Source organism: Sphaeramia orbicularis, chromosome 3 (genome assembly GCF_902148855.1).
Source record: "Sphaeramia orbicularis chromosome 3, fSphaOr1.1, whole genome shotgun sequence".
Classification (NCBI taxonomy): Eukaryota; Metazoa; Chordata; class Actinopteri; order Kurtiformes; family Apogonidae; genus Sphaeramia; species Sphaeramia orbicularis.
Window position 1 is genome coordinate 35,050,152 of NC_043959.1, and position 25,587 is coordinate 35,075,738.

At 38.4% G+C, this 25,587-nt stretch overlaps 1 protein-coding gene across 1 annotated transcript in view; it reads left to right on the forward strand.

The window, feature by feature from the left end:
- Nucleotides 1–13,588: 13,588 nt before the first annotated feature.
- The window catches only part of LOC115437015 (collagen and calcium-binding EGF domain-containing protein 1-like), a 45,665-nt gene continuing 33,666 nt past the window's right edge, over nt 13,589–25,587 (forward strand). The window contains exons 1-2 of the mRNA XM_030160079.1: nt 13,589–13,818; nt 15,936–16,016. Of these exons, the coding sequence (XP_030015939.1) occupies nt 13,706–13,818; nt 15,936–16,016 (194 nt within the window). The 5' untranslated portion in view covers nt 13,589–13,705. The remainder of the gene's footprint in view (nt 13,819–15,935; nt 16,017–25,587) is intronic.

Consider the following 25,587-nt stretch of genomic DNA (forward strand, 5'->3'; position numbering starts at 1 on the left):
AATGATAAAGAAGTGTGCATTATTTTACTGCAATAGTTCCTGAACACGGTGTCTGAATAAAACGTCTCACTTACACTTTTTACTTTACCAATCGCTCAAGAAATTAATAAAGGTTAAGTTTTTTCCAGATTCGATCAAATATCTAAGCTAAACTTTGGAACAGGGTCAGAGTAAAGAGTACGACTCTTGCTAAAATCAATAACTATCTGACTCCTTCCCTCAGCTCAGACTGACCAGCTGACCTGGTTTCAGTTGATCAGTGACAGTTGCGGTTGCACTGAAGTGTGGCTGCAGATGCACAGTGGAGGACTGACTGCTGTTCAGCTCTGTGGATCTGAGCAGACTGAAGCAGAACAGTGGTCGTGTTCCTCTGCCGTCGTCTTTTCTGACAGCGATGTGAACACTTTTAAACAAAGGAACCAGACGCCAAATCAAAGGAAGGTCAGAAAGCAGTGTGAATTTTCAGGTGAGACATCAAACTGCATTTTGCATTGAACACAAAACCATCGACGCAGATAAGACTGAATAAATGCCAATTCTATTAAAGAACTTAATCCAGACAAACAGGCCGGATCCCCAATATGAGAACATCTGGTCAAGAATCACTTCTACCTGCAGGATGTATGATGTGTTTTTTAATTCTCTAAAGATACATAACTTTCTTCTTCAGCTCTCTCTACTGTGTCTAAATCAAAAGGCTAAATATAAATATGTTTGGTATTAGGTCATTTCTTACCACTTTGGAAAAGTGAAGCCAAGATGTCACATTAATAGAACATGTAGCTTCTGTCGAGTTATGGAATAGAATTACATCCAACAGAATTTAACAGGGTCATATTTTACAAAATATTTGGTCTGAAAACACCTATGAAACTGAAACCTTGCAGGTCCTTTGGTCATAATGACCGTTAGTCAGACAAGTAGTTTAGATGTAGTCGATAAAAAAAACCTCTAACCCTAAACCTAACCCTATCACCCTATAACCCTATAACCCTAACACTTGCTGTGTAAAAACACATAATAAACAAATAATAAACATGTAACAAAATAGTTATTAACATGTGATAAACATGTTATTAACACTTTCCATGTTAAAAACCCTAACATTTGTAAAAACAAATAATAACATGGAATAAAAATTGTAAACACTTACCTTGTAAAAATATAATAACCATGAACATGTAACCAACATGTAATTAAACCTTACCCTGTAATTAACAATAACCCAAACTAACCCTAGAACCCTAACCCTGATGCTTACTTACCTTGTAAAAACAAATAATAAACAAATAAAAAAACATGTAATAAACATCTTATTAACATGTAATAAACATGTTAGAAACACTTGTAGTAACACAATAAAATAAATAAATAAACCCTAAATCATGTAATAAACAAGTTGTTAACATGTAATAAGCATGTAATTAACATGTAAAAAGAATGTTAACATACAATAAACATGTTACTAAATGTAATAAACATGTTATTAATACACAATAAACATGTTATTAACACTTACTTGTTGTAACACATAATACTACATGTTATTAACATGTTATTAACACTTACCATGGTAAAAACCCTAACCCTTGTAATAACAAATAACATATAATAAACATGTAATAAACGCAGTGTTATTAACATATTAGTAACATGTAAACAATGATGTTGTAATAACCAAATAACCATAAACATGTAACTGAACCCTAATCCCTAAAACCCAACCCTGAAACCCTAACCCTGACCCTATAACCCTAACCCTAACCCCAACCCAAACCCGATAACCCAAACCCAAAATCCCTAACTCTAACCCTAACCCTAAAACGACAACCCCAAACCTAACCCTAACCCCATAGCCCTAACCCTGAAACTTACTTACCTTGTAAAAACACATAATAAAAATAAACATGCAATAAACATTTTCTTAACATGTAAAAAATATGTTACTAACATGAAAAAGCATATAATCAACAAGTAAAAAAAGCATGTTATTAACATGTAATAAATGTGTTATTAACGTGTAATAAATATGTTATTAACACTTACTTGTAGTAACACATAATTCACATGTTATTAACATGTTAATAACACTTACAATGTTAATAACCCTAATCCTAGTAATAACAAGCAATAACATACAATAAACAATTGATAAATATTATGTTATCAACACATGAAAAATATGTAAACAATGACCTTGTAATAACACAATAACCATAAACATGTAACTTACATGTAATTAAGACCTACCCTGTAAGTAACGCTAACCCCAACCATAACCCCAACGCAAACCCTAACTCCAACTCTAACCCTAAACTCTAACCCTAACCCCAACCCTAACACAAAACCAAGCCCTAAACCTAACCCCAACCCTAACCCTAATTCTAACTCTAACCCTAACCCCAACCCTAACTCCAAAACCAACCCTAACCCCAACCCCAACGCCAACCCTAACTCTAACCCTAACGCTAACCCCAACCCTAACCCTAACCCTAACCCCAACCCTAACTCTAACCCTAACTGCAACCCTAACCCCAAATCAAAACCCTAGCCCTAACCTAAACTCTAACCCTAACGCCAACCCAACCCAACCCAACCCCTAACCCTAACCTAGCCCTAAACCTAACCCAAACCCCAACCCCAACCCCAACCCCAATGCCAACCCTAAACCCAACCCTAACCCCAACGCCAACCTTAACCCTAACCCTAACTCTAACCCTAACCCCAACCCCAACCCAAAGCCCAACACGATCTCTAACCCTAACCCCAATGCCAACCCTAACCCCAACCCTAACTATAACCCTAACCCCAACCATAAACCTAACTCTAACCCTAATTAAAACCCTAACACCAACCCTAACCCCAATGCATACCCATACCCAAACCCCAACCCCAACCCTAACCCAAACTCTAACCCTAACCCTGACCCCAACCATAACCCTAACTCTAACCCTAACCCTAACTCTAACCCAAACCCTAACCCTAACTCTAACCCCAACCCTAACTCCAAAACCAACCCCAACCCCAACGCCAACCCTAACTCTAACCCTAACGCTAACCCCAACCCTAACCCCAACGCCAACCTAAACCCTAACCCCAACCCTAACTCCAAAACCAACCCCAACCCTAACCCCAACGCCAACCCTAACCCTAACCCGAACCCTAAACCTAACCCAAACCCTAACCCCAACCCGAACCCTAACCCCAACCCTAACTCCAAAACCAACCCTAACCCCAACGCCAACCCTAACTCTAACTCTAACCCTAACGCTAACCCCAACCCTAACCCTAACTCTAACCCTAACCCTAACCCCAACCCTAACTCTAACCCTAACCCTAACTGCAACCCTAACCCCAAATCAAAACCCTAGCCCTAACCTAAACTCTAACCCTAACGCCAACCCAAACCCTAACCCCTAACCCTAACCTAGCCCTAAACCTAACCCAAACCCCAACCCCAACCCTAACCCCAATGCCAACCCTAAACCCAACCCTAACCCCAACGCCAACCTTAACCCTAACCCTAACTCTAACCCTAACCCCAACCCCAACCCAAAGCCCAACACGATCTCTAACCCTAACCCCAACCCTAACCCCAATGCCAACCCTAACCCCAACCCTACCTATAACCCCAACCCCAACCATAAACCTAACTCTAACCCTAATTAAAACCCTAACACCAACCCTAACCCCAATGCATACCCATACCCAAACCCCAACCCCAACCCTAACCCAAACTCTAACCCTAACCCTGACCCCAACCATAACCATAACCCTAACTCTAACCCTAACCCTAACCCTAACCCTAACTCTAACCCAAACCCTAACTCTAACCCTAAACCCAACCCTCAGCCTAACCGCAACCCTAACCCCAACCCTAGCCCTAACTCTAACCCTAACGCAAACCCTAATCCAAACCCTAACCCCAACGCCAACCCTAACCCTAAAACACCAACACCAACCCTAACCCTAAAACCCTTACCCCAACGCTAACCCCAACCCTAACGCTAACCTTATAACCCTAACCCTGACACTTACTTAGCTTGTAGAAACATATAATAAAAACTAACATGTAATAAACATGTAACTAACATGAAAAAGCATGTATTCAACATATAAAAAAGAATGTTATCATCATGTAATAAATGTGTTATTAACATGTAATAACTATGTTATTAACACTTACTTGAAGTAACACATGTTATTAACATGTTATTAACACTTACCATATTAATAACCCTAACCTTTTTAATAACAAGTAATAACATTCAATAAGCATGTGATAAAAATATTATCAAAACGTTATTAATATGTTAACAATGACATTGTAATAACACAATAACCATAAACATGTAACTTACATGCAATTAAGACCTACCCTGTAAGTAACCCTAACCAAAACCCTAACCCTAACCCTAACCCCAACCCTAGCCCTAACCCTAACTCTAACCCTAACGCCAACCCAAATCCTAACCCTAACCCACACTCTAACTCTAACCCCAACTCTAACCCCAACCCCAACCCTAACCCTAACCCTAAAACCCCAACCCCAACCCTAACCCTATAACCCTAACCCTATAACCCTTACACCAACCCTAACTCAAACCCCAACACTAACCTTATAACCCTAACCCTGACACTAATTTACCTTGTAGAAACACATTATGAAAATAAACATGTAATAAACATGTTATTAACATGTAATAAAGATGTTACTAACATGACAAAGCATGTAATCAAAATATATAAAAGGATGCTATTATCATGTAAAAAATGTGTTATTAATATATAATAAATATGTTATTAACACTTACTTGCAGTAACACATAATACAGATGTTATTAACATGTTATCAACACTTATTAACGCCAACCCTAACCCTAACCCCAAAGCCAACCCTAACTCTAACCCTAACCCCAACCCTAACCCCAACGCCAACCCTAACCCCAACCCCAACGCCAACCTTAACCCTAACTCTAAACCTAACCCTATCCCTAACCCCAACCTCAACCCTAACCCAAACCCTAAACCTAAACCTAACCCCAACCCAAACCCTAACCCCAACGCCAACCCACACCCAAACCCTAACCCCAACCCTAACCCCAACCCTAACCCCAACGCCAAGCCTAACTCTAACCCAAACCCTATCCCTAACCCCAACGCCAACTCTAACCCTAACCCCAACGCCAACCCTAGCCCCAACGCCAACCTTAACCCTAACTCTAAACCTAACCCTATCCCTAACACCAACCTCAACCCAAACCCTAAACCTAACCCCAACCCTAACCCCAACGCCAACCCACACCCAAACCCTAACCCCAACCCTAACCCCAACGCCAAGCCTAACTCTAACCCAAACCCTATCCCTAACCCTAACCCCAACCCCAACCCCAACCCTAACCCTAACTCTAACCCTAACCCGCCAACCCTAACCCAACCCCTAACCCAAACCCCTAACCCCTAACCTTAACCCTAACAACCCTAACCCAAACCCTAACCCTAAGGAGTCTGGGTCTGCTCGAGGTTTCTGCCTGTTAAAGGGAAGTTTTTCCTCGCCACTGTCACCAGTCACTAGTGTTTGCTCCTGGAGGATTCTGTTGGGTTTCTGTAAATTGACTTAGAGTCTGGTTTTGACCAACTCTATATATAAAATGTCAAGAGATAACTTTTTTGTGATCTGGCGCTATATAAATAAAATTTGATTGATTGAGTGATTTAATTGGTTTTCCCCTGTAAGTCGCTTTGGAAAAAAGCGTCTGCCAAATGCGTAAACATAAACATAAACCCCAAATCCAAACCCTAACCCTCTAACCCTAACCCCAACGCCAACCCACACCCAAACCCTAACCCCAACCCTAACCCCAATGCCAAGCCTAACTCTAACCCAAACCCTATCCCTAACCCCAACCCTAACCCTAACTCTAACCCTAACCCGCCAACCCTAACCCTAACCCTAACCCAACCCCTAACCCAACCCCTAACCCCTAACCCTAACCCTAACAACCCAAACCCAAACCCCGAACCCTAACCCTAACCCTCTAACCCTAACCCAACCCTTACCCTAACCCTGACCTTCCGTTTGGCGTCAAAATCAAAAGGGGTCATCCTCAACGGGGCCATCGTGGTAATCATCCCTGTTCCTAACCCTAACCTAACCCTAACCCTAACCCAAACCCTAACCCTAACCTAACCCTAACCCTAAACCCTAATTCTAACCCTAAACCCTAAACCTACCCTTACCCTAACCCTCTAACCCTAACCCTAACCCTAACCCTAAACCTAACCCCTAACCCTAACAACCCTAACAACCCTAACCCCTAACCCTAACACTCTAACCCCAACCCTAACCCTACCCTAACCCCTAACCCTAACACGAACCCCCCCAACCCTAACCTCTAACCCTAACCACTAACCCTAACCCCTAACCCCTAACCCTCTAACCCTAACGCTAAACAAACCCAAACCCCTATCCCTCCTAACCCTAACCCCTAACCCCTAACCTTAACCCTAACCCCTAACCTTACCCCTAACCCTATGACCAAAGTCAAAAGGGGTCATCCTCAACAGGGCCATCGTGGTAATCATCCCTGTTCCTAACCCTAACCCTAACCCTAACCCTAACCCTAACCCTAATCCTTAACCCTAAACCCTAAACCTTAAACCCTGACCCCAAACCCCTAACCCTAACTTATAACCCTAACCCCTAACACTAACCCTAACCCTAACCCATAATACACATGTTAGTTAATATGTAATTAACACTTAACATGTTAAGAACCCTAACCCTTGTAATAACTAGTAATAACATAATATAAACATGTGATAAACATGTTATCAACACATTATTAATATGTAAACAATGACCTTGTAATAACACAATAACCATAAACATGTAACTTACATGTAATTAAGACTTACCCTGTAAGTAACCTTAACCCTAACCCCAACCCTAACCCTTACTCTAACCCTAACTCTAACCCTAACGCTAACCCTAACCCCTACCCTAACCCCAACCCTAACTCTAACCCTAACTCTAACGCTAACCCTAACCCCTAACCCTAACCCTAACCCTAACCCCTAACCCTAACCCAACCTTAACCCTAACTAACCCTAACCCAACCCTAACCCCTAACCCCTAACCACTAACCCTAACCCTAAACACCCTAACCCAACCCTAACCCTACCCTAAACCCTAACCCCAGCCCTAACCAAACCCTAACCCTAACCCCTAAACCTAACCCTAACCCCTAACCCTAACCCTCTAACCCTAACCTAACCCTAACCCCTAACCCCTTACCCTAACCCTAACCCCAACCCAAACCCTAACCCCAACCATAACCCCAACGCCAACCCTAACTCTAAACCTAACCCCAACCCTAACCCCAACCCTATAACCCTAACCCTATAACCCTTACCCCAACCGTAACGCTAACCCCAATCCTAACGCTAACCTTATAAGCCTCTAAACCTGACAATTACTTGCTGTGTAAAAACGCATAATAAAATAAACACGTAATAAACATGTTATTAACATGTAGTAAACATGTTACTAACATGAAAAGCATGTAATCAACATATTAAAAAAAGAATGTTATTATCATGTAATAAATGTGTTATTAATGTGTAATAAATATGTTATTAACACTTGCAGTAACACATAATACACATGTTATTAACATGTTATTAACACTTATTAACGCTAACCCTAACCCCAACCCCAACCCCAACCCTAAATCTAACCCTAACCCTAAAACCCCAACCCTAACCCCAAACCTAACTCAAACTCTAACCCTAACCCTAAATCTAACCCCAACCCTTACCCCAACGCCAACCCTAACTCTAAAACCCCAACCCTAACCCTATAACCATAACCCTTACCCCAACCCTAACGCTAACCCCAACCCTAACGCTAACCTTATAACCCTAACCCTGACACTTACTTACCTTGTAAAAACACATAATAAAAATTAAACATGTAATAAACATGTTATTAACATGTAATAAACATGTTACTAACATGAAAAAGCATGTAATCAACATATAAAAATAATGTTATTATCATGTAATAAATGTGTTATTAATGTGTAATAAATATGTTATTAACACTTACTTGCAGTAACACATAATACACATGTTATTAACATGTTATTAATACTTATTGACACCAACCCTAACCCCAACCCCAACCCTAACCCTAACCCTAAAACCCCAACCCTAACCCTAACCCTAACCCTAACCCTAACCCCAACCCTTACCCTAAATCTAACCCTAACCCTAACCCTTAAATCTAACCCTAACCCTAACCCTTAAATCCCAACCCTAACGCTAACCTTATAAGCCTCTAAACCTGACACTTACTTGCTGTGTAAAAACGCATAATAAAAATAAACACGTAATAAACATATTATCAACATGTAATAAACATGTTATTAACATGTAGTAAACATGTTACTAACATGAAAAAGCATGTAATCAACATATAAAAAGGAATTTTATTATCATGTAATAAATGTGTTATTAATGTGTAATAAATATGTTATTAACACTTACTTGCAGTAACACATAATACACATGTTATTAACATGTTATTAACACTTATTAACGCTAACCCTAACCCCAACCCTGACCCTAAATCTAACCCTAAAACCCCAACCCCAACCCTAACCCCAAACCTAACTCAAACTCTAACCCTAACCCTAAATCTAACCCCAACCCTTACCCCAACGCCAACCCTAACTCTAAAACCCCAACCCTATAACCCTTACCCCAACCCTAACGCTAACCCCAACCCTAACGCTAACCTTATAACCCTAACCCTTACACTTACTTACCTTGTAAAAACACAATAAAAATTAAACATGTAATAAATGTTATTAACATGTTAATTACATGTTAATAACATGTTATGTCATATTAATAACATGAAAAAGCATGTAATCAACATATAAAAATAATGTTATTATCATGTAATAAATGTGTTATTAATGTGTAATAAATATGTTATTAACACTTATTTGCAGTAACACATAATACACATGTTATTAACATGTTATTAATACTTATTAACACCAACCCTAACCCCAACCTTAACCCTTAATCTAACCCTAACCCTAACCCTAAAACCCCAACCCCAGCCCTAACCCTAGCCCTAACCGCAACCCTAACCCTAAATCTAACCCTAACCCTTAAATCCCAACCCCAACCCTAACGCTAACCTTATAACCCTAACCCTGACAGTTACTTACCTTGTATAAACACATAATTAAAATAAACATGTAATAAACATGTTACTAACATGAAAAAGCATGTAATCAACATGTAAAAAAGCATGTTATTAACGTGTAATAATTGTGTTATTAATGTATAATAAATGTGTTATTAACACTTACTTGTAGTAACATATAATATACATGTTATTAACATGTTATGAACACTTACCGTGTTAATAACCCTAACCCTTGTAATAAGTAATAACATACAATAAATATGTGATAAACATTGTGTTATCAACACATTATTAATATGTAAACAATGACCTTGTAACAACACAATAACCATAAACATGTAACTAAGACTTACCCTGTAAGTAACTCTAACCCCAACCCTAACCCTAACTCTAAGCCTAACCATAACCCTTACCCTAACCCTAACCCTAACACTTGTTTACCTTAACAAATTAATCAACATGTAATAAACATGTAATAACATGTAATAACATGTTATTAACATGTAATAAACATGCTATTTGGCTCCAATAACATTTATTACACACTTACTTATAGTAACACACAATAAACCTGTTATTAACATGTTCTTAACACTTACCATATTAACAACCCTAACCCTTGTAATAATAAATTATAGCATACAATAAACATGTATTAAACATTGTGTTATGAACACAATGTTAACATGTTAACACTTATCTTTTAATTACACAATTAACCATAAACATTTGCCCGACATTGTCATATATGTCGCCGTAACCCTAACCCTATAACCCAACCCTAACACTAACCCTAACCCCTAACCCCTAGCCCTAACCCTAACCCCTAACCCCTAACCCCTACCCTGAACCCTAACCCTAGTCCCAGCCCTTTAACCCTAACCCCCTAACCCCCTAACCCTAACTGTTTTCTGACTAACGGGCCCTCTGACAATCGGGTGCCTGCCACTAAAACAACAGTGGATATGGAATATTCCCCCAGGAATTATCATTGTCTTTAAGGAGGACCATCCCACCTACAGGATGCAAGGACACCTAAGAAATGTGTCACCTGTGATGACGGCCACAGCACTATGGCCCACAGAGTCAAGGAGGCTTTACCTGAAAGTCATATGGCTTATTCTGACATGTGTTAATCATATTTACACCTGAAATAAGTGAATCCCAGTTAGATATAAGAATGATGTATTCACACACTGTACATGCAAGTGCAATGATGATATTTAGATAATTGTAACCAGTCAGTGGAGTGACATTCACAGTGATGAGCAAACAAAGCCTTGTCCAGTTTAACTTTGAAATCCCCTCCATCTCCTCCTGGAAGTTACAGCCAAATGTCTTTGCTTTTATGTGTTTCACAACTGGGCAGTTTTACCCCATGAATGACAAGAAGTTGGTAACGACGCAGAATGTGGCCTCAGCCCTCAATGAAAAACACATTTCCTCCCAGCCTGCATATATGCAGATAGACAAACACCAAATAAAAGCCACAACCAAAGTAAACCTAGGAAGGAGACTCTCCTTCGTGGGAACAAGGGAAGGCATGGCCTGTGTGGTCGTAATAATGAAGCAGAGAATGCCATTTCAACAGCTGCTTTTTGCTGTGGTTCTTTAATAATGTTGCTTTATATATTATATGAATTTATTTGATTCTGGTGGGAACACAGCCAAAGGAGACCTTGCTGTTTAATTTGATGTGCTAGACGAGGTTACCGTGTGCATGCATGTATACTGTATATGTGTGTAAGTGCATGTGTATTTGTAGCATGATTCATTTGTGGTGAATAAAAGCAGCTGTTTCTATTGAACCGTGGCCAAGAACCGCATGTATCAGGGGAGGAGACGATGTAAGTACAGGGTTACCTAACATCTCCTGACCAGCCACTGACCACTGCGCCGTGCTTTCCACAGAGGTGACTATTGGTCAAATGTGATCTCACAACACCAGGGTAACCCTTTATTTCTCATAAAAAGACTTTAGAAATGTTCCACAGAAACTCCAGTCATCCAGTCATGCGATGGAAGCCGCAACCCCGTCACCCTGACCGGGAAATCCCTTGAATATTAAAATCATATTCAGGGATAACAAATTCCCCTCTAGTGTTTCATAAAGACAAATTGTTTGTGTGTGTGTGTATGAAGCTCACTGTGAAATTATGCTGAATTTTCACGCAATTTGTAAACCACTATGACATCAGACATTACTTAATAGACTTGCATTTTTGTAGTGATGTATGAATAATATTAAGCAAATTTATCACAGGATTACCATCGTGTGCAATTCTTATCAGGTTTAGGAAGAAGAAAATGTGGAGCAGGACTGCACAGTTTGGCACCAGTTTCATCAAATAACTCATGTAGGGTCATCTCTCATTTGTATGAAATTATTCTATATCAGCCTTTTGTCAAACACAGATTAAAGATGCAGAGTTATTGTCGGCCGGCCAGTGTGAGCATGTGAATGCTAGTGGCTAACGGGGCTAAGGTCATTACTGTATGTGTCACAAAACAGGTTCTGCTGGGTTATAATCAGACCTAATATACAGTACAAGTAATCAGGCTCTGATTGTAATTATGATTATCAAAACAATCTTGTAATGAGCAGTGCATTATGAAAACATAAGCTCTGCGTGGAGGCTATTTTTTCAATATTGCAGTAATGGATGTTAGGATTAGATTCTTTCACCTGATAAGTGAACCTACCTTTGCAAAAAGAGAAAATACAGTTATGGAAGCTGTTGTTTATTTGGACTTTATTAAGTAATGAACGATATTTTTTTTCATCCAACAGCTCAGTTTCAATTCAAGTTTGGCAATAATCATAGACAAAAACTATTTTTTCCTCATTTTTTTCTTAATATTTAGGTGCTGTAATGACCTACAAATACTGCTACTCTGTGCTGTTTGGACTCATGTGACTTTACCAGACTACAACAAAGCAGAACGATCCTGTCAAAACTATGCTGATGACATTTACATACAAACGAGCACTGTACTCTCACTGAACAGAGGACCGTTTCAGTTTGTCACAGTTTTGTGTGATAAATGTGGACAAAAGTCTTTGGCACCACTAAGTCCCAAAGACAAAGAACAAAACATTAGTCATTCAAAATATAATGGATTTATGGTAGATTTTAACCCTTTATCAGGCAAGTGACTATTTTTTGGTAATTTCCGCGCACATTACAAGACAGTGATAGCAACAGTTCCAGTGAGGACAGTGAGTCAACAATCTCAGGTCCAATGTGGTCTACAGGGTCTGTAAGGTCCACCTCTGCATGAACAGTGAGTGGACTTGCTTTGTTAGGTACCATGAAGAAATGGTACTAATGTAAGGAATGATGTTCAAAGGGAGAATGTGGATGTGGACAGGTGTGTGGATCAGCACATATGTTGGTCTAATGTTCTAAAATACATGCTCCTCTCACATTACACATGTGTTTTTCTTGTATTTTTTTTTTTTTTTTTTTTTTTAGATATATTTGTTTTGGGGGGTTTTTTGCCACTCGTGGCCAAGGAACCAAATATGGTAACTTCATTTACCTTGATTTTCTCATAACAATAAAATTTTTTTGAAAAAATTCACAAAAGTAATAAAGTCCTGTTATGTCCTCCAATAAACCACTAAGGTTGAAATGTTGAATTTCAGAGTATATATGAGTATATGAGTGCCTTATAACTGCCAGTAAAGCACTTCTACCCATAATCCATTAAAATGATCATATGACTATATCTGTTTATTATTCTTAACAGACTTCTCTTCTGATTCACAGCTGAAGTCGATTTTAATGGTCAGATCTACCGCGCTGTCAAAGTTGTCAAAAATAATCCTGCTTGTTTTGTCAACCACCAAGTGCTTTGGGAACAATGTGCAGTGGATTTGCTCCATTTGTTTTGAGTTATCTCAAACTTTTGATACTTGTCCTACATTAGTAATGTTTAATTCTATAAAACTCTACTTCTGTCTGAAATTGAACCCAGTAGCTCCTCAATATCTTTTCCTCAGTGTCAAAGAAGCTATTAAGAGTAAACTTCAAATTTGGAACTAAAATAATTAAATTAACAATACTATTCATTTAAATATATGATCATGGTGGTGATGATGATGATAATGATGATGATTAGTAATATTAGTATAACACTCTAGCTGCATATTCAACTGCCTTAAATCCTTTTTTTTTTTTAAGACAGGAATGTAAATCCAGTGGGATTAGTGAACACAGTGGGCTGTAAACCCCCGGTAGCTCTCCAAGGGGTCTGCCTCAGTGCGTAAAGTTGGGACGGGGCTGCGGACGCACCATTCAGCAGTTACTATCCCAGAGGCTCCATGTGCGTCACCTCAGTGGGATACGCACACGGATTTCTTATATTGTGATTCCACTCCACGCGCGGGGCACTGTCAGATGACAACATCGGCGTTTTGCTGATGTGAAGGCGTTTTCACTGAACTCATCATCTGTCCCGGAGCCCAAAAGGGACATGGGTCAACTTTATGGTGCGACTCTTTTACCATTTGGCGCAATTTGTGTTGTGTTCCTGTGGGAGTCTGGTGCCAGTTCTATCAGGACGACGCTTGGAGTGGACACATCTAAGTAAGTACATATGGGAATCCTCAGAAATAAACAAAGTTATAATGTGAAGGAGAGGCAGATCTGTTTTACGCACCATGACTGATAAGGATGATGATAGGAAAAGGTCGGTTTGATATTTTTACGCAAACCTCAGTCAAAATCTGAAACCAAAACTTTCAGTATAATATTAAAGATTTTAGAGACTTTTTCGAAATAACAATGAAAGGAAAGATTGGCGTTCAGCGGTATTAGGAAATTTGTCTCGTAATGTAATTTAATATCCAAACAAGTCCTCCACTGTCAGATTAACACAGTGCGCCAAAAGCCATAACAAAGTTAGAATTCTAAGTTTTCTGTGTGATCGTGCTGTCGGGAGGAGACCCCTACATGAACCGATGCAGCGCGTCTAATCTAATGTGATGTTCAAAGAAATGCAAAAAGGAAGAGGGAAACTCCAAATGGTTGGAATCGGTCGCGGTGCAAAAAGCCAAATGTTACCAGTGCTCAGACATAACATGACAGATGTTATTAAGGTGCCCTGAGAGACTGGGTCAGGAGGTGAGGAGAGGATGTGAGTGGAGCACATGTAGAGGAAACCATGAGGATCAAACTGCTGAAAATGAACATCAACTACGGTTCTGTACCCAACATGTCTAAAATTACATGAACCAGTAACTGCAGGTTTGTGGTTTATAAGTGTAGTGTAAGCCCATGTACAGTGATTAATGGTCCTTCTAGTTACATAAATACATATTATAGGTCTGTCAGTGCTGGTCATTACAAAAACTCCCTATATGCTCTGCATGGGAAACAGAAACATGCAATTTGTCATTAAAAGATCATTGACTTTTGTATAATATGCAGGTAAGTCTACAAAAACAGTAATGAGCAAGTGAAGTTAACCCAGTGCTACTATTGTGGCAGTTCACAAATGATTTTTTCTTTTTATTTAGCCTTCCTTAAATGATTCATCATCATTTATTATAATTTTATCACCTGCATTTTGCGAAAATCTGGTATTTTTCTATATTGAAGTCATGGATCATGTAGATTTTCATATAAAGTTCAGATTAAAGTTGAGTGTTATTATATCAGAAACAGAGAAATTGAAGAAAAAGTGACTTTTTCAGAAAGATATCAAGAACTGAATGTAAAAACAAGTATTTCCATCCACTGACATTTGTCAGATTTTATGGGTTTTACTGGTGAATCAATGCTGTAGAAGATGACGGTGTTTCCATGTTCACTATGGCGCCTCTGGACATCCAAATGGGTCATATTTGATGACCATGAAAAGATGACAAACTGTATTTTACACCAATTATTTACATGGATTGATAGGATTAGTGGATCTACATCAGTAGATGGTTTTGGTCACTGGTGGATGTTTGGGTCTTTATAGTTTAAGGGAGAGTGGAGTAAAGCATCTCCCTTAATGCAGTTCTCAGTTGATGAAGAAATACAGTCTGATTAACCTTATCCAATAGGATCATTTACAATCAGAACTCTGCTCCAATCCTATACTTTGGTGTTTTTTTTTTTTAAGAATTGATTTGCTCTCAGCTTTTTCCTCTTATACTCACCCAGAGTTCTCAATACTTTAACTGTGTATTGACAAAACAATTTGGGCTCAATTTGGGTCTACGTCCTTCCTTTTTATTTTCAACATGCTCTTATTCACTGATGTCCAAAGACCTCATCGGTGTGTTGAGTTTATCTTTATTATATGGATTATATAGATAAATAGAATAGAATAGAATAGAATAGAATAGAATAGAATAGAATAGAATAGAATAGAATAGAAGCTTTGTCATTGCATAATAAATACAACAAAATTGCACATGCCCCCCACATTAAAAAACAAAACAAAACAAAACAAAAAACACAAATAACATTCATACTACATTCTTCTCACTCATAAATACATTCAATAGGCACAACAAACACACCGAAACACATCAATATCAACATACTACTATATAAAAGTGCAATTATATAAAAAAAAAAAAAAAAAAAAAAAGATTAGCACTGGGCTGCTGAAAAACAGGGCGCATCTATAAACTTATTATAACATGTAAACTGATCATAACTGCCTTTATCTTCTGTCATACATCTGTTCTATATGCGTCTTTTCTTAGGACGGAGTGTCCAGAAAATAAGATCTTAACAGTGGAGTATCCCTGTGTCAGAGCTGGGGGGAAGAACAGCACTTGTTTCAGGTGAGTGATCCAACCATTGACTGTGATCATGATAACCCAAAGCTGAGGTTTTCCACACAGTCTCCAGGGTCTTGTAAGCCTGAGTGACTGAAAAACACCAGGGAGTCACTGCATCTGCCTCCTTATTCTGTATTCAGCCGGCTGTCTTTCCCAGAACAGTGATTTCCTCGCAGTAGAGGACGCCTCAGGACTGAACCTGAAACTTTTTTGGGGTTATGGAGCGGTTTCTGTAACCGCTAAACCCCCCGCCATGTCATTTCCAGACATCCATATAGTATATTCAATTTTGGAAACTCTATATATCCAATCTATCCTTGGGAGAGAAAATAAGCATTTCCTTAAAGAAAATCTGTCAGGTAAATGTGTCATCATTTGTCAACTAACGGAAGTCAAGATGAGATTTTTTTAAACTTGTGTTTTCATTAGTATTTGTGATAACTACAGCACTGTCAAACATAACCAAATAAAATCATCTCATTATTATTTTCATTATTGTTTATTCTAACATTAGTTTGTAATAAAGAAGAGTCAGTTTTTGAAAAGATGTGAATAGTGTCAGATTTGAACAAAGCTTGTGCTGCAGATTCTGTCTGTGTGCAGCTGAATTCCACCAGCCTGGCTCTGTGATAATAAAAGACAACTTGAACTTGAACTTTCTCAGCTTGAGTCCAGAGCTAAAACATTTAGGGAAGGCATCCCCCTCAGGGAGATGGGCCTGCATTATAACCTAAAAAGTAGAAACAGTCTGACAGGAGAGGATGTGATTATTTTTATTGCAGTACATCCATTCAGAGGCAGACTGACAGAAAAAAAAAATTTCATCCAAGTATGATTCAGTAATAGAGGAGGTGTGTGTTGTTATCAAACAGGTCATACACAACTGATATGAAGGAGGACGACATTATAGCGCAATTTATTTAACAACATGTAATATTTTTGACAAAAGCAATTCCCTTCTTTCTCCGCTCTTTGTATTACGTAGATCTTATTTAGAAGAATGTTCTTTGGTATCATATCATATTGTAACACTGGAGCATATGTTAAAGGAAATAAATGAATGGAGTGCAGACATTACAAGAGGATGTAAGACTTTTAGCTCATAATACATCACACACAATAGAAGAAAATCACTCACTGTGACATCTACATACCTTTCTTTTGAAGCCAAAAGTTTGGCTTGGATTTGGTTGTTGGCGTAAGAAGATCCTTTAATAAATGAGGCACCAGGTCTGGTGTAAGGCCAGACCATCTGATCTGTTCACTGTCAAGGTTAGACTGTTACAGGCTCTGTGTCTTGTTTAATTTCTGGCTGTATAAGAGACGTGTGGTGCTGGAGGAGGTGGATTAGATGAGGTTAAATTTTCTTTGCCATGTTTCTCAAGGCACTTCAGCACAGACGTGGATCAAAAAGATTTTTGCAAATAACTCAGGGGCAACCAGATTGATCCATTGTGTCTGTGCATAAATACTTCTTTCACATCGGTCTCAGTGAAAGCTTTTAGTTTAACAGACCAGGCTGTCGAAGCAGACACACATTTTTCCATCTGTTTAGACACAAAGCTTAGGCTGACTTTGGATGGATTTCTACTACTTCTTGTAGTTCTAGGGCCTAATTCAAAACTTTTACTACATTTTGCTGACCAAAGACTCCCAGGTAACTCAGTAACTTTTCTCGTAGAAACCCATTAAAGCACTTTTTCCTGTGTCTGGCCAATCTGTAACTAAAACATCTATGACTGAAGTGATTAAACTGTGTTTGACCCAGACCTCCGTGGTCAGTCTAATTTTTGCACTGTTCTGAAGTGTCCAGACAGGTTTCAGCGATTTTCCAATAATTTCTATTTTTCTTCTCTTATTTCTTCACCTGGCACCTCTCTCTCATATTCAAATAATCTGGGGAAAAGCTATATTTATAGAGTTCTGATTGGAGATGACATGTTAACTATTTGGAAAAATTCACACCTTCCCAAAGAAAGTAGACTTAGTTGCTATCAAAACAGTGAACCAATTTATGGTACTTATGGTGCTTAAATAATAGTAGCAGTTAGCGTAAGTGCTGGAGATTTTATGAAACAGATGATTTGATGCTTAAGAAAAGCCTAAAACAATGTTTAAGAAACATTACACAATTATTTATGATCTTTATTATTCATTTTTACTTGGGTCCTGGGAAACTATGACAAACTTGTCTGTGTAAGTTCTCATTTGCTCTGGTCATCATTTGACTTTGTAGTTTTTCTAGGTTCAAGCATAACCTAGAAGAACTGCTATGAAAAACTGGTTAAAATAATAGATATATAAGAAAAGGCCTGAGCAGCTGTGATGTTTCTCATTGGTTCTTGAACTCTGTTTTCAGGTCATGAATTTGCATGCTGGCTAGAGCTGGGTTGGTTTCCGGTTTTGTTGTTGTGATCTGGTGTCGAAGCTTAAACAGGTTTGATTTACGTCAATAGACCAAAGTCAAATTTGTCACTATGACAGGCTGTGGCAAAACAAAGCATCCTGTTGCTGAATGCGTCATGGGGCAAAAACCAACTAAGCAACATGACAATATGATGAAGATAATATTATGTTTGTAATGATCACGCTAACAGAGCCTCTAGTCTCCAGCAAATCCTAAGTGATTTACTGCAGAGTAAACCCCAGCGACACAAAGGAGGGTCACATTTCAGTAGAGGGAGGGGGAAGATGCGCACGGTGCATGTTGTGTTTGTTTACCAAAAAGTTCATGTACTTTTAGGGGAGACTTGAGAAATGTTGCAGAGCTGAAAAATGTAGTCAACACAACAAGTTCATAATATCAGGAAAATAGCATCAACAAAACTGATTTCTGTCCTGCTTTGTATGACCAGCCCGATCTCAACAGCACTAAAGAAGGTACTGCATCACTCATGCTTCTTCTTCTTGTCATTTACTGTTCACTGGGGACTGGGAAAACATCTTAGAGGTTTGTTATTATCACCATGGGGACTGGAGTCACTACAATCTAAGTCATCTTCAGCTGAATGCAAGTGCAACACCTAGTGCTAACATTTTAAATACTGGTTTTGGTCTACTCTTCAGCTTCATCTCAAACCCATTTGAAAAATTTTACACTGGCCCAATCCTAGTTTTGGCTGTTACTATGGTGACATTTAAGAGCCAGAAGTGACCATATTCGGACAAAGAGGGGAATGCTGTGGGAATGCAAGAGGTAATGGGTGAGCTAATTTTATACACAAGCCTCCAGACATGGTAAAGTACAAATTAAATCAAAAATCTGAGACACTTTCTGGTCTTATTAGTGTAACGTACCAAACACAACAACAGTTGAGCTGCAAGACTACAGAAAAATGTTTGATTCTCTAAATAGAAGCTCCAACTTGGCAAGTAAGTGATCCGTCAAACATACCTGTCAATGCACTGCAGACATGGAGACTAACATAAACCAAAAAATCACACTAACAAGCCAATTTAAAGAGGGACCACCAGTACACTGAAACAGTCCAAATAAAACTAATGAGACCAGAATGATTGTTGGGGGAAAAAATTACCAAATTAGAAACTTTAGAGAATCCAAAAATCTACAATAGCCAAGTTTTTTTTTTTAAGCCATCCCCTAGTGGCCATCAGCGGTATTACACTCCAAAATAATCCCACATTGGCTTCACCTTGGAGCCACAGTCTTTACCCTTTAGCTAAAACATGCTAATCTTTCACTCCTACTCCCGATTACCCACTGTGAGTGTTGCTGTAGATCATAGTGTTTTCTAAATGCATAAATGCAGTATTTCTGTCTCAGAGGGTTTTTGTGGTGCTGAGCAGAAGTAAACCCTCGCTGTGCTCTCCATCCAAACAAAGAGCAGCAGCCACAGGTTTCCTCCCCCTCCTCTGTGGTTTTCACAGCGATGAGGGTGAATCAGCTCCATTTCTATTGTTCTGCCCGTTTTGTGTTCTTATTCTGTCTTCACAGGAGGTCAGATTTCATGCAAGCTAAACCAAATATCTAGGTTTTGTACCCAGTTTTGGAGTAATCTGACTGTGTGTGAGCTTGCATGTTTATAAATGAGTCTGTATGCATCGTCTCTGTATTGTCTGTGTTGGCAGGTTTATCATGATGAGAGTCAGTTTTCTGCTTCAGTACGAGCGCCGTTGTCTAAACACTTTTGGTGGAGTTGAGTCTCACAGCACTGATGGGCTCCACTTTACTGTAAACTTCCTTTTTTTTTCTTGATTGACATGCTGTTCTGATTTAAATTGCCTGCGTGGTTTATTACAGCAGTAGATAACACCCATAACGTCACGCTACAGTAAATGACCTCAGGATTTTCCTATGAAAAAATGAAGGGAAGATGATAGTGTCATGAACATATGATGGCTCATTTTATTGTTTCCATATTTTCCACTACTTTTGTTTCTACAACACTTTTTCCCATTTGGGTCATTACAGTGTTGTGTTGCATGTTATTGTCATAAGCAGCGATCATCCTCTTTATCTGTGGTATCATTTCGCACAGGGACAGAGGTGTCCAACTGATTTCTTGCTTGTGTTGAGAAGCACGTAACTTTTTATGTTTCCATTTGCAGGGAATACTCTTGTGTGTTACATGTTGCTAAAGAAACCCAAATGAGAAATGGCTTGGACTAAAAGTATTATTAACAACAGAAAAAAAACGTGCTGGTTTCTGGCACCTGAACGCATTCCTAAAGAGAAGCACTTACTGAACAGGATATGCATTGTTCACTTTCACTGCCAAACTGAGTCATGTTTGACTTTTTTATGCACAAGTCACATACCAATATTAAGGTTCATCTCAACAGCTTAATTGGAATAGATGTCCACAAGGGAAAACCCATAACTCAAACAGCCTCTGAATTTAACAGCACAAGAACTTTAGCACAAGGTTTAGCAACATAAAAGCTGGAAAAATCAAGAACTCCTCAAGCCAAAAGAGAGCATGAGGTAAAGCAGCCGCCGAAATGTATGAGCAGGAATCCAGTTTGTAAGCCAGAACAATTAGCTCTGATTGGAAAATGAGATTACAAGAAAAAAATTGCATCATATCATTTGCAGACAATGCAAAAAGGTGCTGATCCAACTATGCAACCATAATCAGAAACTGGCCTCCTTGAAGATGATGCTTAACGATGATGGGAACAAAATCTGTCAAACTCACTCCAGTCAGTGCAGCTTCTTGTACCTAAAGGAGGAAGAACAAACCCAGTGAAGAGCAGAGGCTACGAAAACACACGGAACGATCTGCCCACATTCTGACCGAGAGCCTTACTTTTATTTTGTCTTTCTCTTCTCTCAAATCCCGCAAAGTGCACTGCCTTTCCCCAAATGAAAACACTGCGATCTTAGTTGTATTTGAAAACAAATGTGTACAATCGGTGTTTCTTTAGTAGAAATATCTTAAAGCTGAGTCATGAAGGCTTCGGTCATTTTAGCTCAGTTTTCTCCTCTCAATCTTCTTAGCGTGGGTCTGATATCATTACACTCTTGGCCACTTTCATGCATTTTTTTGCTTTTAAATTCACTATTCATCTGCTTTATTTGGCTGAAAAGGTTCCACAGAGGTACTTAGTCACTTGCTGTGCGTAAACACAGCTGTCTTGCCTTCATCGTAACCATTGTCATCAAACATTAAGGACATGGATCACTTAACACCAAGCAGAGCATATCAGGAACTCCTCCCTCTACATGCTGCATTAAATGTCAATCTTTTTTTTTTCTTTTTTTTTTATCAATGAGAACCTGTTTTCTGTGCGCACACTTGCAAAACATTTCGACTGGCATAATGCATGACAGTAATCTGCAGTTTAGTGTTAGTCAGCCTTAGATTTCACCATAGCCGCTTCCTGTCTGGACTCATTAAACCACTCATGCAGGTTTTACCTCTGAATATGATTGCGTGCTGACTGTTGGTCAGAAGGCAGAAAGGCAGCTTTACACCTGGAATTCACATGTAGCTCATATGTGTGGATTGTGTCCACATCAGACCCACTGTAGCTACTTTGAGCTTCCCTTCCTGTACTTACTGAAAACAGATGAGACTGAAAATCAATTTGATCAAAGCAAGCAAAGTGTTTTTTTTCTGGTTTATTTAATCCATTTAATTCTCAGGTGGTTCAAAGACTCATGAAGCTCATAAAACTCAGATCACTATCTGATTTCTGGAGTTATCAGATTATTCAAGTGATCATATAAACAGTATAAAGTGATATATTTTATCAGATAACTACAGATAACTGATAATGAGAAATCAGATTAAAACACCTGAATTCCTCCCAAATACTCAGATGTTTTCATGCATATATACCTGTTATTGTGATTTACACTTCTGTCCTCAGGGGTTCTATGGTTTATGTGTTAGGTAGAGCGCATACCCTGCCTTTTTTAATTCTACTTTTCTTTTTAATCTAACTTATTTTTAGCTATTTACATTCTGTTTTTATTGTTGCTGTGGTGTGGCTGTTTCTGTAGAGCGGTGAATTAATAAAGTAAATCTATCTGTCTATCTATCTATCTATCTATCTATCTATCTATCTATCTATCTATCTATCTATCTATCTATCTATCTATCTATCTATCTATCTATCTATCTATCTATCTATCTATCTATCTATCTATCTATCTATCTATCTATCTATCTATCTATCTATCTATCTATCTATCTATCTATCTATCTATCTATCTATCTATCTATCTATCTATCTATCTATCTATCTATCTGTCCATGCTCCACATGTCTGTAACAAACTTCCAGAAAGCCTCAGATCAGCTGAAAGATTCAATTTATTTAAATCCAGGTTAAAGACCCACCTGTTCTCAGATGCATTTGAATAGAGTTTTTATTCATCAGTTAAGATCTGCACGGTTTCTTTTAAGCTTAAAGTTTTTATCTGTTTTATCAGTTTTATCAGTTTTTCTGTTTTATCTGTTTATCTGGGGGGGGTTTGTTTTGGTTTTTTATTCTCATGCCTATACATTTTATTGCTTCCCTGCTGTAATGCTTTTAATGTTTTATATAAAGCACTTTGAATTGTCTTGTACATGAAATGTGCTATATAAATAAACCTGCCTTGCCTATCTATCTATCTATCTATCTATCTATCTATCTATCTATCTATCTATCTATCTATCTATCTATCTATCTATCTATCTATCTATCTATCTATCTATCTATCTATGTAATTTCATTTTTTTTACATCTGTGCATGTGAAAAAAAAATCATAGAAAACAGAAGTGACATTGTCAAACATGAGCAGCAGATGTAATGCTATTACTGGTGTTCTATTTCATTGCCTTGGCTGTGTAGTGGGCGTGTATATTGCAAAATCTTAGCTGTTAAAATGATACGTATGTTGTGTGTTTCTTGTCAAAAACCAAAATCAATAAAAACTTTGATTAAAAAAGAAAAAAAAAAAAACATGAGCAGAAGACAGTAATGGGAAGTTTGAGTCGACCATCACTACGTACGTATGTACTTTGATAGGAATCCAGTAATGTAATGAAACGTCTAAACCAGGGTTTTTCAATTATCACGTAAATGCGTCCGATCAGGATCATTACAATCATCTGATTCATGCCACTTATTGGATTTTTATGGTCATGTAAATGGGCTCAATCAGTGTGTCAGTGATCAGATTTTACAGTCCAACATTGGGTGGTCAAATTACTGGGATTTGGGCAGTTTTTTTCAAGTAGAAGTAATGTCTGGAGTTTAATTGTTCCAAACACAAAACAGCTGCCAGAGGTAATTCTTTGTCAGTTGTAAAGTAGAATTTAATATCATTCAGAAAATACCAGGATTTGACATAGTTATATTCACTTTTATTCAATAACTAAATAGGTGCTCCAGGTGTCTGTGACCACCTTCAGTACAGATCAGGACTTCCATGAGACATACTACAGTATATCCCATCATCCACTGGGAGAACAAGCCACATCTGAATCTTGTTATGTTACACTGATGCCAACTCATTATTCTACATGTGAAAGACTGACAGAAATGTGCAGTCATGACCACATACGTTTTAGTACTTGGTTACTTACATTTGGTGATCATTGTTGTTGGACTGACTGAGTTTAATCTGTGTTGGTTGGAGTCGTCGGGCGTCTTTGTGGAGCGTGGGGTTTTGTTGGGTTGTGTTAGTGGGCCACAGCTTTGGCTTTCACTTTGTGGTATCCTTAAAATATCGGCTATATGTTTGTCAATCCCTATATATTTGTTGTTCAGTATATGCCAAATACACCACCCATCACTAAAACGAAACGTCTAAACACATCATATGTAATAATATATGTTTATGGTATAGTTTGAAAATCTTGTCAAACTCAAGCTCAGCATTTTACATGTGTTTTTTTGGTTAAGTATGAAAAACGTGACATGACACAGACCTTTGTAACAAAAGTGGAGCCTCTAAGAGATCTATAAGTGGTGCAGATTCAGTCCAAATACTAATCCCCCACCCACAGTTGCCCTGTGTGTCACCCAAAAACATTTAAAGTGTTCATTACTGAGACTGACTCAGCCGCAGGCCTGGACTCCATCTCCATCTCAAAACACCACTTCCTTCTTTCTCATTGGATTCAGAGTCTCTGTTTTGCTGGGGACAGACAGAAGCCAGGCCTGGTTCTAGTAGCCAGAGCAGGCTACGAACACCGGGGTTGAGGTCGGGTCAAATGCACCATACGATGACTTTCATATAAGCTGAATTTTGTCAAGAGCTTGTAATTATTTTGACAGTTGAAAGCTTTGGGCTTAATAGATCAGGTCAGTAAGGTCATTTAGAAAAAAAAAACCCTTTTAATCTTTTTTTTTTTTTTACTTTTTTGGACAGGAATTTTGTGTTTATTCCGTACAGTAACACAAGATAAACACAACATGTATGTTTTGTTATGGTCTAAACACCACCAGCCTCTTGGGATGGTTTTGTCCTGTGAGGTGTCAGGATGAGGCCACAGGGGATGGGGGTGGGGTGGGGTGGGGTGGGGTCTCTGATGTGATGGTCCCTCTGAGATCGGAGGATGTGTAGAGTTTCAGCAGTTAAATCTCTGAAACAACACTGAGCTGCAGAAAAGGGAGAGAGAGCAAAACTTTGGTGATGAAATCAAACGGAAATGCACTACATCCAGAAATCTACCCAAAAGCAAATAGATATCAAGATTATAAACTGAAATAAGATATTAATGCAATAAAAATCACAAATTGCTTTCCCAGCTGTGTGTATTTCAATATTATATTTAAACAGGAAAGACTCTTTGAGACAGACAGCAGCACAGTTAACCCTTAGGGGTCTGAGCCATCTTATTTTGCCTTTATATACTACATTTAAAATAAAATGTTTACCACACCCATGTTTGGTATGTTTTTTTTTTTTTTCGGCACCACCTCACCTATATGATTTGATAATTATTTTCACACTTTAACCTCCTTTATTAACATATTGGGCCCAAAAATACAAAAAAAATTATCAAATCTGAATTTAAAAAAATATACCTTTTATTAAAAACCAATAACATGCTCAATGAACTGTTTTGGAACTTGAATAAGTAAAAAAAATAGATTGCAAATATGAACATGT